At 32.8% G+C, this 15771-nt stretch overlaps 1 protein-coding gene across 1 annotated transcript in view; it reads right to left on the bottom strand.

Moving 5' to 3' along the window:
• Positions 1-210: 210 nt before the first annotated feature.
• The window catches only part of Osi12 (DUF1676 domain-containing protein Osi12), a 31576-nt gene continuing 16015 nt past the window's right edge, over positions 211-15771 (bottom strand). The window contains exon 2 of the mRNA XM_069823200.1: positions 211-5842. Coding sequence (XP_069679301.1) covers positions 5514-5842 — 329 coding nt within the window. The 3' untranslated portion in view covers positions 211-5513. The remainder of the gene's footprint in view (positions 5843-15771) is intronic.

Consider the following 15771-nt stretch of genomic DNA (forward strand, 5'->3'; position numbering starts at 1 on the left):
TATCTCTAACGATGCCTAACAACACGTAAAAATTAAATTTGTTAATAAATAGAAAATCAAATGTAAAAAAAAAAATCATAGGCATTGTTTCTTTTTTTGGTTCTATATTAGATTTATTTTGACGAATAATACAAAAAATTAATCTTTTCTTAAACATATGTTTAAATAGTAGGATTATGGAAGGAGTTTTTGTTTAATAAAAGCACTTAATACATTTTAAATTCACAAATACATTGTATTTATTCCCATAATGTATAAAACTGTTACAACACAAAGATACTCTGCAGGTACTGTGAACATTTATAAAGTGTAACTTATGAAATGATTTAATATGTAAGATAATGTTAAATACTTTTTGGTAGAGTCTGCATGTGAGCCGAATATTACTCCTCTGTCTTTGGTAATAATGAGCGTCACGTCTGTTCTAGCACATTTACACGTCCCTGAACGAGTCCTGGGTGGTTTTTATGAGGTTACGTCAAATGTATAATATTACACTTCTTGATGTATTTACATAGTAAGCGTAACTATAACACTATTGCCTTATTTTTAATTGAAAATACTCTTAAATGGACAGATTCGCTAAATTTGTACAGTGTTTGCTTCTGTGTTTTCTGTTATCTTATACTATTGATACAAGTCCTAAGTGCAACGCCTAACGCAGTAGGAGTAAGATAAAATATTACTTTGCATTAATTGAGTATTGAATTCATTTATAAATTAATTTCGAAGCATATAAATGAAGTTATTAAGCTGCTATTATTAAACAGTTCGCAAATATTAGTAGACAAATAATCCAAGCGCAATACAGTGTAAGTATTTGGCTACGAGCAACCAGCATTAAGCTACTTTTAAATATTTTGTAAATTCAGTAATCCTTCCTATCCTATGTAAGATATAATATTCGATAAATATTTCAATAAATATTTTCACAGTATCTTTATTATGTTATCTGAATCACAGCCAAGTGCCAAGTACAGAACTGTCAATTATTTGTTGTGTTGCGATTTTAAAACGTACCGGTAATAGAAGTTGTCACAGGAAATATATTATAATTTTAATAATAGTTTTAAATGTGTTACTAAGCCCACTGTTTTTTCATGCGTCGTGTCAGGTAGTAAAGGTCATTTTTCTACAGTTTAGTGTAAATAGAATTCTCAAATCGTTTACAGTAGTTCATACTGAACAGTCATTTGTCAGATTCGTCTGTGGAGCAGTATAGTGGTTACAAATTACGTGATTATTGTTAGTCAGTTGTTATTAATAAAGACAGTTAATGTTTACAAATATTTCTCAGACATATTCAGATGAACTTACTAGAAAATATTATACTTCAGAAATAGTATATTATACAAGAGCCTATAATAGTAATAATTAAAACGCGAGTATGTTTATGAAACAAACGTAAGCGGGTTTCATAATTTTCATACGAACGTCTTAATTACCATTATAAGCAACATGTATACGGCTGTTTTTGTTCGACCATAATTACATGTCTCAATTTTGAGTTTTCACAAATATCTTACCTGAGTGTCTTTTCTGCGTGTTTCCGAGTAATACAACAGATGGCAGGCACGGAGCACTTTTGCGTGTACGTCGTATTTATTGATTTTTTTTTTCAGTACTTTGGTTTGACGATTTTAACCTCAAAACAACATACATTAAGACACAGGATATTAACTCAATTTATTAGAATATTAAAATTAACACGAATAGAATTTATTTTATTTTAAGCACATGTTGTTGATTGTGCAGTTTGTGCCTGCCATTTTGAATTGCTCCTTTCAAGGCTTGCGAGTTATGCGCGTACGATATTAATCAATATCGCATATGCTTAACTTGAAATCGATAGTTGGAGTAACATAATGAATAGCAGTACTTTAATGTATGTCATTAAGGTATAGTTAGTCACATGTAATGAGCGTATTATATGGTCGAGCAAAAAATAAATTAAGTCTTAATGGATAATTATTTAATTTAGTTTATGATTTTCCACAAATCTTAACAAACGTTAGTTTTAAATTAACTTCTTTATATTCTTTAAAAAACCGGTGTGAAATATATTATTTTATAAAAGTTCCCTTCTGAAGAGAGTTACTGAATTGTCAAAAAAGTATTAAAAATTATCAAAAGCAGATTAAAGTAACTAAAACCCTAGTCCATAACACCCCATAGAAAAAGATTACTTTATTAGCAGTAATACTTAAATACATTCTGGTATTCCGCCTTTTTTATGCCAAGAAAGCGTCCGTTTATAAAATTAAAAGGAAAGAGATGAAGATAAGTGTACAAACTTTAAAAAATGTTATTAATTCACTAATTACGAAATAAAAAAGATGTAGTAGAATAGCTCAGAGATAACTTATAAATTATTTACACGTTCATGGCAGTATAAATAAAAAAAGTCTATCACCAGTGTCAAGATGTTGCGTTTTATTCCAATCTGAAATATAATATTCCTTTATTTTTATAACACTATAAATTGTAAGATATATTGTTTTAAGTGGATAATAGTACTATAAGCTGTGTGAAGGATGATGAGATAGAAATAATCTCAATACACGTAATGAAATGTAGAATAAATTCCTGCGTATACAGGAACTTTTCTCTCCTAATTTTTTGTTCTAATGCTTTGGTTTGTCTTTGAAGTAGGTTGAAAATAAAAATGATCTACTCTGTTCGATTCACTTCATTACGAGAGCCATGTATTTCGTGATGGGTTTAGGAAAGAGAAAATTCTTTCTTTTTATCGTAAATTCACATATTACAAGCAACCATTTTTGTCTACTCTACCACTCAGTAATTGATGTAAGTGCTGAATTATATTTCATCGTCTACTGCAATTATTGTTTCTTCTTTATGTAATTTATAAATTCTATAAAGTAGCGATAATTGTATTAAATGATACTGGCAATGATTAATGTTACCTATTGCTAATATTAATTTGTTAATTTTTTAATATTCTATTTACAGTTACGCAACCAGTCGTTCCTTTATATTTAATTACCCAATTATTACAACTCAATACATCATGACGATTTTAGATAAGAAGATGTATTTCTTATCTGCCTTAAACTTTATGACGAAATGAATTTCAGAACTGGCTGAGTTGGAATTATGATACAGGGATTCTTAACCTCTTTCTAGTGCCAACCCCAATTGTTAAACTAATCTCTGTATTCCCAATTCTATTAAGTAACATAATATATTTCTAAAAAAAAATCCCAATATAAAATAACAATAAAAGAAAGGAAGAAAAGTTTCTACTTCCTCAGATTTCCTTCTAGCCATCTAAGAGCACCATCGATTTATGTTGCTAATCTCAGGTTAAGAACCTCCATTGTGAAAGACAGTTATCCAAGATTTAATTCACTGCTAGCAGCTAGAATGATTTTAAGTAATTTTTCTTCTTAGCTTTCTTTGTAAAATTTTATATTTCCTGACAGACTTTGATATGAAAGCGTGCTGTACTGATGAACAGAAATGTGAATTTTTGGCACGTGTTCAATCTCGCATAGGTTATTCCGACAGGAAAATTTCAGATGTAGTTACAAATATGTATCTAGTTCCCCTCTCCTCTACGTAATGTGATATTCTCCAAAGTGTTCTGTTTTTCTGCGGAATTTAGTATGAAATCGTACTATGCCGAGGTGTAATAATAAAAAAAATAGTCTACTTGTCTTAATCTCTTGCCTTTGGAAGGAAAATTTTTAACAGCTGAAAATATTTTACCTAATCATTTCTTCTATTATTTCATTTTGCTGCCAAAGATCCTGTTGTATCACGTAATTTATTATTCATTAATAATGCCGTATCAATGTATAAAAATAAGTCAAATGTGGCGCGTCTTCAATCTTAATTTCTTCTAAACAGAAAATCTGTGAGACAGCTGAGAATATTTTTTTTTGTAATCTTGTTTTTTAAATTTTCATCTCAAATACTGCAAGAAGTTGTCCCCCAAGAATTATAATATTAAATCATGCTAAATCCTTATGCAAAAATTGTCAGATTGAGCACACCTTAAATCTTATGCTTTCGGAAAGACAACTTTTTTTGAAACAATTAAAAATTTATAAAATTCTTTTTTCTAGTTTTACATTTTACGCAGTGTAAAAGAGTCTGTGCAGTCACATATCTTAAAACGAAATCGTGCTGTATACATGTGTAAAAATAAGGCCTAGGAAAGAAAAGCGACACACTTTCAGGCTTAGGCCTCTCTTCGGATAGCAAGTATTTATTATACACCTGAATTTTTAATATTACATATTAAAAAAAAAGATTTCTGTTTCCTCACGTAATTTAATATTAAATCATGCTGTCTCGATGTGTGACTATGTGAAATGTAGCACGTCGTCAACCTTATGTCTCCGGGAAAGAAAATTTTTGATACACCTAGAGCCTATTTCACGAAACTAAAAATTACGAATTTACAAATTTACAGGAAGTAGATCGTGCAGCTATAAACTACAGGTAAATTATGTTTCATAAAACATTAGAAAATAGACCTGTAATTGTAACAGTGATTTATAAAATGTAGACCATGAGTGACTTTGGTTTTACAAAAGCTGTGGTTGAAGTTATATCAATAACACAAGAAAATTAATAATCTTGTATGCAATACTGAATCGAATTCATATTAAAACACTACAACTAAATATGATGATACCTAGTAATAAGAATAGATGAAGATTATTTTTGTAAGTCACTGATAATCTCCTACCGTCTTAAAATCTACCAGTGTGTTAATATGTAATGTGAATTGATCTTTTTACCTTGTATAATCTTATGTATCTTAATACTTTGACATATCCTTCAACAGTATAATAACTGATCCACAGTATGAATAATAAATGCAAGACCTATATGATTTAGTATCAATTCAAGTTTCTCATGGCTGATTTTGAAACGCTGACTAAACTCCACTAAACTTTTATATTCAACATTAATTCTTCCTTGAAATGTTATTCTGTAATGATTATGTTGATAAATCTCAAGTTCTTCTTCACCAGAAGAAGAATAGGCTACATGTATATTAACCTGTAATTCAGCTGTTTACCCATATCAATAGTAGGGTAAGAATTTGTTACAATATTTGTAAATTATTTGTAGTACAAAATTTGCAAAATTGTAAACAAATGACAATTTAATGTTTAGGATCATGACCTGGAACCTGTTATTTTATACTTTACTTACAAATTTACAAGAGTATTTTTGTGAAAGAAAAAAATTTGTAAATTTGTAATTTTTTTCTCCTGTAAATTCTAATACATACTTTCGTGAAACCAGGCTCTGGAAATCTTTACCTAATTCTTTCTTCTAGGATTTAATCTTATGTTCTGCGAAAGATTGTTTCCTCGCATAAGTCATTACAAAACCGTGCTGTCTTTGAGTAATAAATCATTAAATCTGGCACGTATTCAATCTCACGTTCTGGCGTAAGTGAGTTTTAAATAAATATAATGCGACATTCACGCAAATAAATTATGTTAATAAATAGAGGCTGTCTGTTTGCGTCACTGCTGCGCGGGCGCCTGTGCTCTGTACGCCAGCTGATGTGCGGCGGTGCCGTCTTTCAGGGAGCGCCTGTCCCAGCCGCCGCCGCCGCCACCGCCGCTGGACTGCCATCCGTGGTGCATTTCGTGATGGCCGCCTCCGCTGTTCTTCTGGCTCAGCAGCTTTTTGAGCGCGATGATGAGGGACAGCACGAGAGCGATCTTGCTGATGATGAGCGCCTTGCCGGCCAGCAGGAACAGACCGCCGAGCGCGATCGGTACGATGGCGGCCGCCTTCATCGCCAGCCCCATCATCATCATGCCCATCATCTTCTTCATCTTGCCACGCCCTGAAACCACAACCGCAAGCCGCAATTAGGCCTTGTGCGAAAGTGGAGAAATGGTTTTGTTGCTTTCATTGTTCTCAATAAAGTCTAGTTGCGGGCCTATATTTTCGAGTATTTAACTGCGTGGCTATAAACAATAGCTGGAATTGCTGAAAGCGAAACGAGTTCGAGATTTTGCCATGGGATTGCCACATCTTACATTCTCAAAACTGTGTAGGGCCACCGATGTAGCTCAGTCGGCTGAGGCGTTTGCCTGCCGATCCGGAGTTGCGCTACGTCGTGGGTCCCGGGCTAGGTAATCTGTTAGCTTACTCTCATATAGATAGAATGGATTGGGGGAAGATGCCTGACTCTTTCATATTGAAATATCAAAGTCTAGAAGGTATTTTGAAACTATATTTTTGGTACGAAACAGAAAACATTAATTGCCTTGTTTATAGATACAGATTTTCTTCTTACCTACACTGTAGGCATCTTTCCCCGATAGTCGGGTAAGATGGCAAATGCAATTAACACATTTACTGATATAGGCTATGTATTTTACCTGAACTTGGTGTGATACATGCATTTAACAAAAAATGACTTAATAAAAAGCTCATGGGCACTTTCTCGCTCGTTTATCACTACTTTTTTTAAATAGGTTATTTTACGACGCTTTATCAATATCTTAGGTTATTTAGCGCCTGAATGATATGAAGGTGATAATGCCGGTGAAATGAGTCCGGCGTCCAGCACCGAAAGTTACCCAGCATTTGCTCATATTGGGTTGAGGGAAAACCCGGAAAAACCTCAACCAGGTAACTTGCCCCGACCGTGAATCGAACCCGGGCCACCTGGTTTTTCGGCCAGACGCGCTAACCGTTACTCCACAGGTGTGGACTTTATCACTTCTTAGCAACACAGTCAATGCACATATTTTATTGCCGTGTGCAAGACTCGTAAAACCACTTTTTGCATACAATGAATTCAATCTAGTACATTTTTTGTCATCATTCTTTTTAGGCGGCGCTTAAGAGTACGGTAAGGAATCCCATAAGCTTGCGATTCTCTAAAACACTTCATATCTCCCGTTCTAACTTGTTCCAACGCAAGTTGAAGACTGTCCTCAATTCACTGACTTCTATCAGAGGACCTTACGTAATGTTTACGCATTCCCTGCAATAAAACAAAAAATAAAACTCTTGCAACAAGTTGCCATCTTACCCCGAAAAGAAATGAGCATCTTCCCCAAGTATCGGGGTAAGATGCCTAGTGCTGTGACGCAACCTAAGATGACGGAACAAGGTCGTTAGTTGTTAACAATACAAACTGTAGAACCTTTACTACAATACCATTACAAAGGTTTGACAGTTATTACGAAATCAAGGATGTATTAAAATGTTAACCTTTGCAATTATTTTATAGCAGAAAAATGAGCTGTTTTCATTGCTTTCCTTCTTTTCACAACAAGAACACGTGGCAAAATGAGTTAGCTTCCACTCTATAGAGATTCAACTGTCTCAGTGATCATGAAGATATGCGCGTGGCGTGCACGTGTGTATAATGCGTGCGTCTGTGACATTTGCAGTATTCGTAAGTATGATCATGTTTCCCTGTCTTTCCAAAGTCTGTCTTGGCTAAGGCTAAGCGATCGACGAGCCCTGCATTCTCTTATTTCAAATTCTGCGCACCGCTACCGCAATCTATTTGACTTCTCGTTTTCAAAATTTATTCGAATATCATCAGCTAAGTACCAGGTCTCATCATAACAATTTACTCATTATACCTTACCACAAGACATATCTAGCAGGGGGCATTTGGCAACATACGATATATTAAATAACGCTAAATTCTGTGAGTGTGTGGGAAAATTTGTGGCAAAAGTTCGACAGCTGAGTGTGGGGGCCGAGGAAATAAGGGGAAGATTTATTTATTAGTGTTGTAATGAGTAATATTAACACTGAGCGAATAAAATAATTAGAGACTAATGTTCTTTTTTTATTTATTGTGTTTTGTTTGTTTCTATTTGTGTTTTTATTGCGTGTATATATATATATATGTATATATATATATATATATATATATATATATATATATGTGTGTGTGTGTGTGTGTGTGTGTGTGTGTGTGTTTCACTGTTTTTTTCCTTCATAACTACCATTTATTTTATTTTATTAGTTTTGTGAAAATTGGTATGAAGTTAGATTAGTTGTAATTGTGATAATTAATGATAACGGTAGAAATAGTAACAATTAGTGTTGTTTTATTATTTCATTACTAGTAGTATTATTTTTGTTTCTTTTGAAGATTCAAATTGTGCATAGTTACAGCACGAATGGCCGTACGGGCTCGTGCGAAGGATCTTGTGTACATGAGTTTGTATAATTTATTATGCATCGATAAATGCACTTCATTCATTCATCTTTATGTTCTTCATCCTACACAGTTTAAGTTGCTAGAAATTGGAACTCGCTTCCGAGTGATGTAAGGGGTTGTTGGACAATAACTTCATTTAGGTCAAAATTACATAAATTCTTACTTAACAGATTAATTACTGATTAATATTTGTTATTTATAATGAAGCTAATATCTGTCCATTTTTATTATTACCATTAATTTCTCTAAATAGAATATAAAACCTCTAATGTCAAATTTTCATTACATTAATATTCTCATTATATAAATATGTTTTTGACTAGCCGTACCCGTGCGCTCCGCTGCACCTGTTAGAAATGAATATAAAGTAATTTCATAATTAAAATAGGACGTTTGATCCAGGGAACATTCGTGTTTGATAGAAGGATAAATTGTTTAATATGTTAATTAATTTAAATTGTATTTAAATAATTAAAATGCGGTCATTTTAGTCCAGAGAGCAATCATTTGGTGCAATGACAATTCCTTTGACATGTTTCTTAATTGTTATTACATGTAACCATAGTTTAATGAAGATTGACATATCATTTAGTTTTAATGTGTATACTTTATATTACTTGCTATATGTTTCAGAAGTGACTGTAATAACATTGTAGAATTATGTCCATCTAGAGAAACCACACTTTCCAATGGTGAAATAACAATTAAACAATTAATTAGCTTCCGATATTACTTCATACAAACACAGAAACATTCTCTAAGGCTATGTTTAATAGCTTTCGATTGTTGTTGTCCAAGGCCACCTTATATACGAAGCCATTTGTTTTTATTTCAGTACAGCGCCTTAGATGGCGTTGTTATTGTAATTTTAAAACTCATTTATCTCATTAAATATCAGTCCTATCAAAATTTTGTCTAGAATAAAACTTAACGGAAATAAGGTTTAAAGAAACGTTTGTTATGTAATATTTTTCATGAAAATCAATAATAAGCGAGATATTTCGATTTATTTAATTCAGGCCCCCTTATAACCCTCCTTTTAAATAAAGTATTTTGAATGCCATATAAGCCTAAAATCTAATTTATATTCCAATTTTCATATAAATCGGTTCAGCCATTATCGCGTGAAAAGGTAACAAACATCCAGACAGACAGACAGACAGACAGGCCGACATACAAACAAAAATTAAAAAAAAAAAGCGATTTTCGGTTTCAGAAAGGTTAATTATACATGTTAACACCAATTATTTTTGGAAAATCGAAAATTACCAGAAAAATTTTGGCTACAGATTTATTATTAGTATAGATTTATATTTTTTTCTCCCTACAACATAGTTCTAGTAAACTTATATTAAATTAATTCTCGTCATTTTAACCAACTAGCTATCTCAACTTAATTAATTGTAATTCTTTAGATATTGCATATTGATTGAATTGAATTAGCTCATAAATTAAGTTATTACTTTATCTTATAGGTTTATCTCAATTTAAATAAACATGAGGAATATTGCTGAGAATCTTTTAAGTGTATTGTAAATATTCATAATTTAAATATGTATGTGACTGTTTTATTGACTAAGGCTGGTTGAGTGGAAGAGAAGGCCTTATGGCCTTAACTCTGCCAATGAAAATAAAACATTCTATACATTCTATTCTTTTCATGCAATTTGTTAGCAACTATTTATACCTGTATGCTTGCCGACACATTGGGCGACCATTCTCCAAACACAGTCTCAGCTGTGTTAATTACTTCTACATATTTGTTGCCGTCATAAAATTTAAGAGCTTCCTCGCGTTCGTGATAGTGTTCTGTCTTCTCATACTGAGAGAGGTTTTACAAGCATAGGTCTGTTTGTTTTCTAGTGAAATTTGTAGCATGTAATGTTCGTGATGCTTATATCTCGTATGGGTTGGAATCTGTGGCATTAGTTAATATTACCTACATGTTAAATTTTATGGTTGGTAAGAGGCAGATGTTACCATAACAACAAACATTGTCTATCTCAAGTAAATCATATCTTATGCAATGTGACACCTGGTACGCCTCGAGTATAGAATTATGGATTCCTAATGAGCAAAAATATTGTTTGGCTAAAGAGTGACAGGGAATTCAACGAATTTCTATAATTGAATAAGTCAACAGCAGTCGCGGCTCGTGTTTTTAAAATTGAGGAAGGCTCTAGGCTGAAATGGCAAATTTTCAACGCCTCGAGCATGAGTATTTGTTTATTTATTTCTATTTGTTTATTCGTGTATTTCCGTAACTGGGAATTTGTAACAATTTCATTTGCTTGTAGACGAAATCGGCCCTGCTCTCTTTCGATATATTACACTCACAATTCATTGTTATAAAATAAACACGGTTCTCACAAACACAAGTTCACAACCGCATATAATACCGATCTCCTATTACGAAGGACAAGCCAAAACTAATTCGCGCGTTAGAATTTTCGTTGTATTGTTTTCCAGTCCTTGACAGAGGTTTGAAAAACTTTCACGGTACGGGATACTAGAGATACCAATTTGTCAACGAATAACTAAACGACTCATTCATCTTATCATCGCAATATTATCCTAAAATGCCAATTAGGCCTTTGACCTACCGTAAAATGAATGAGAGAGCAGATACGTAACCTCAAGAATGGAGTGTCAGACACTGTTTCTTTTCTCTTCTCCAAGAGAGTTTTTTTTTTAACTCAGAGCTAGAAAATGTTGGCAACGACTCAAGGCGTAGATCTCTACGCATTAGCTGTACCCTTATTAGCCAGACTCCACTAGGAAACCAGCCCGTCCTGTTTCTATTGTGCGGAAGAGACAGTAAAAGGTTGAGCCTCTGTTATTACTAGGCTTATAACCTATCTCAAAAACATATCGGTATCAACAGTTCCAAACATATTGACGGCGATCCTGCCCTGTTGCTGTTCTGTCATTCTTCGTCCTCCCCTCATCTAGTAGCTATCAAGTTACGTCCATTTTCGGCTTTTCCCTTGAAAATTCTCTAACCTTCTTTCAAATTCAACGGCGAAAATAGGAGTGAGACAAGTGTCCAACAGACTTGGAGCTCACACAGACATTTCCTCTTAGCTCCAATTTCTCTTGCAAGGACGCGTTTTCGCGTATATTTTTGTTTCTCCTTCCATTAATTAATTAATTCATTTATTCGTGTACTGATCCTTCTCTGATAGTATTTATTTAATCCTTAAAACCATTCTCATATAACCTTAAAACTACACAACAAGATTAAAGACGATGAAAGAGTAATGGAACGGAGAAAAATTCTCTCCGGCGCCGGGATTTGAACCCGGGTTTTCATCTCTACGTGCTGATGCCTCATCCACTAAGCCACACCGGATACAACTCCGACGCCGGTTAGAATCGTCTCAGATTAAGCTCCAATTCTTGGGTTCCCTCTAGTGGCCGCCCTCTGCACTACGTCATAGATGTCTATGAACGCAGGACCGAAGTCCATTTTTCTCCGTTCCATTACTCTTTCATCGTATGATGACGCAGAATATCTGCATGGAAATATCATATGCACTTCGGTACATTAAAATAATATATAAGATTAAAGACGTTTCCCATAATCAATACGGTGTCACTTTTTTTAATTGTAAGCTCTACTGTATATAGACAAGAAATAATATTTTATCAGCGAGCTAGCCTACATGGATTGTTTTAACACAATTACTTATTGTTTGGATGAACATTATTGGATGGGGTGGGGCAATGAAGTCTTCACTCATGCCATTAATATTATTACAGTGGGAAATAATAAAAATAGGTATTAAGAAAAAATGAATTATCATACACGCCTCATAATATACTAGGATTTTAATGTACTGAATATTAAACAAATATACATATATACCCTATTAAAATACTACCACACTCTAGTATATACAGTCACGAAGCTAATATGCATCCATAGATAGTTGCTAACCACTAGGATCGCTAATATCGCCTCATTAGAGACAATGAGAAATAGCACCGGCACAGTCTACTGTTGCTAGCACCCTCACAACTCAAGCTTCGTGACTGTATATATACTAAACTGTGATACTACCATAAAAATAATAACTATTATGACCATGGTTACAATACAAGAAGACACATTATATCATGTCCTTTGTTTGAACCCAAATGAAATTCTGAAGCAGGACTAAGACATGGCTCAAATTTAGGCCCGAGATTGTATAATAACTTCGTGAAAAACATTCAAAATTAACATCTTCCAATAATAAATTATTTAAAATGCAAGAACTTTAACTGATTCTAAATATGTACTGATTAGTATTCTAATTATTTTTTTATATATAGCATATATTTTGATTTTTGATATTTTTCTTTTTTTTATATATTTCTCTGTTACATTAAATTAAAAGAATTATGTTGTGAATCTTTCAAAATTCAATAAAATAAAATAGAACTAAAATATCATTTATGTAAATAATATATTACTCTGTTATATTATTGCATAATATTTTGTATTTATTTTAAAATCGTATTATTTAATACTTTTCATTTCACTTGATTATTGCTTCAAGAGGCCATCGCCCCTTATACTTTCTAGTTAACCAACTCTTCTTTGTTTTATCTGATATAATTTCATTGCATTTTTTGTATTATTATCTCTTGATTATTATTCTTATAGTTTTCACTTTTCTTTTTGCTTACTTATATCTGATTAATTAAATTAAACAATTAAATAATTATTTTAGTGTACGCTTAAGCATGTAATATTACTTTTTAATTATTAAATGCAAACTCCACTCCCGGTAACAAGCTTTTGCTTCATCGGAAGTGCCAACCAAATGTATACCATTATTATCGTTCAAATAAAATTATTATTATTATTATTATTATTATTATTATTATTATTATTATTATTATTATTATTATTATTATTATTATTACATTAAATTTGGTACCCTTGCCCTGTTCATAAATATTAGTGTTATGCTTTACAGTATGTTTGTGTTATTATTTAAATTGAAGTAAATCATATTGCATGATTCATAGGTTGATATCAAAGTACATAAGTAATAAAAAGTTTTAAATCTTTCACTATTTGTCAGTGCAATATTTACTCTCTTACTTTCTTTAGTTACATTTGTCATTACACCTCTGTTAAAGCAAAACTTGTTCTGCTGGTTTCTCAGTTTGTGTAGGAACTTCCCGGTATAATATTAAGTGTAAGTGGTAACACGCCTATATACTGCTGTACGCAAATAAACATTTTTCTCAAGACTTGGCAATGATTTATTTCAGTAGACGTAATCTTCCTATATATTTACCGTTTTATTTTGTCGTTATTTGTATTGATTTTTATAACATGAATAAGAATAACAACCTAACTGAACTACAAGACATTATTTTCTTAATGCTAACAAGAAAGTATGCTGTAATAGGCAACATATATAAAACCAAGCATTGTAATGTGTAATGTTAAATTGTTTCTGTTGTAATGGTGTTCTTCATTACGACTACAATCAAGCATCACAGCCTGTTTTTGATGTATTCTTTGTAAGCAGAATAAACATTATTTTCAAACGAGGTGTCTCAGTGGTAAGATACCGGACTCGCATTTTGGAAGCCCCAGTTTGAAATTCTGTTATCAAGTATCAAGCCAATCTGAATTGAGTTTTTAGTGGTTTCTTCGATTATAAAATAATTAGGAAACTTAGAGTCGACGGCAATTCGGAAGGCGGTAGTCTGCTAGCGTTTGCGTCGAGAGAGACAGAGAGAGAAAGGCAGCGTACAACATTGCCACATCGTACTTCACGCGCACGTGCGATGCAAATAGCGCAGGAGAGAATTTAAATTATCAAAAGACAATAATGACCTTAGTCGTTGATTACTGTAAGCATAACACCAAAGAAACCCTCTTTCCTTCACTAACAATATTCTTTGCATGGTTCTCAATCCCACACCACATGCTTCTGCAGTCGTTTCTTGTACGTTGGCAACGTTTCAGCCAGCATCAACAATATTTTCCGCACCTGTCTGTGCAATACTAGTTTTTTTACAGTCTCGTCTTCCATTTATTTATCTTACACACACAGTAAATATTAGTTTTACTTATTCAATGTATTGAAACACTCACACGTGAACAAACGAACTTGGGAAGTATTTGTTACAGACTGATTCCGATTGGTTCTGCTGTAAAAGCTTGTGACGTCACATGCCAGAAATGCTACGGCGCATATAGCAGCCGCCGCCTTCCGAACTGCCGTCTAGTCTAGGTATTTAAATGACAATGCCGGACTGGTTCGACTTCCACTTTAAATATATAGACAGGCCCTTAGATACTGTTCTGCGAGACGTGACGTGTCTGCGGATTTGCCGGTAGAAGACAACAAAATAGAAATTCCAACAATCGCGATGTGACCTGGTAGTTAAGACGAATATAAAATAAACTTATGATAAAAATAAATATTATTTCTATATTTTATTATTTTGTCAGATATATACTGCATATATATATATAGTAGTTAATTTGGATTAATGAAATTCTATTAAAATATCTTTTAAGTTCAGAAATAATTATCTATTACAATGTGGTCATTATTGGAGATTCAAATTCATTTATTGTTGAGTTTTCGTTTGAGCATCTCATGGCCTCAGTCCCCAAAACTTCCGAGTTCGCCAGTTAGCAATCTAAGTACGAGTAGTTTTGAAGTCTGTGAAGCAAACGTGCCTATTTTCCGAGCTATGACATTGGCTCTATATGGTCTACAATCTTTGTTTTTGCAGTAGACTAGTTGCAGGTATCGAGTATTATATTTTAATATTCATTTTGTAGTTCTAATAAGTTACGGTTACGAATGGCTTATTTCCAAAACCTGCTATGTTGCTCAAAAACTGATTTTGACCCAATAATATAATAGACTTATCTATTACAATTTGAATCCAATGCTAAAGTTATTTTTTGCAATTCCTGCTATTTGTCACTGAAAAATGGTATTTAAAATTTTGATTTATTTTCCAAACCCTTCAATTTTTTTCTGCCAAAACTTATTATCTTATATTTTAATTTAGAAATTGTTGGAAAACTGTGAAGTATTCTAATACATTTAGTACGTAAAATGGTATAAAATAGCTGTAATATAAGAAGATAGGCCTACACGCTTATTTAAAATTGGTTGGTATATTTCAAAGTCAGTAATTTTTCTCCTATCTGTAAAAATAAGTGAATGTGATATAGGAAGTTTTGGAAATAAACCATATATGTACAAATTCTATCTAATAACGTAATAACTTACAAATTGCATAAGACGTGTTATGGAAAGTGAAGTGAAATAGTATGTTACGATAAAAGGTTGGGACGTCCTTTCTTTACAAAATCGAGGAAAAGTTTGAAAAAACGAGCAGAGCGAGTTTTTCAATTTTCGAGATTTTGTAATGCACTTCACAAACCTGTATTTTACAACATTTTTTTTGCACGATCATATTTTTAAAATTGCAAATACAATATGTTTTGCATTGGAAATATAGAGCAATATTATTCCAAAGCCTTCGCAAAACTGCACTGCAATGGGTACTAAGTAACAATAAGTGCACTATAATGGATCTATTTC

The sequence above is a fragment of the Periplaneta americana genome, chromosome 4, assembly GCF_040183065.1.
Source record: "Periplaneta americana isolate PAMFEO1 chromosome 4, P.americana_PAMFEO1_priV1, whole genome shotgun sequence".
Lineage (NCBI taxonomy): Eukaryota > Metazoa > Arthropoda > Insecta > Blattodea > Blattidae > Periplaneta > Periplaneta americana.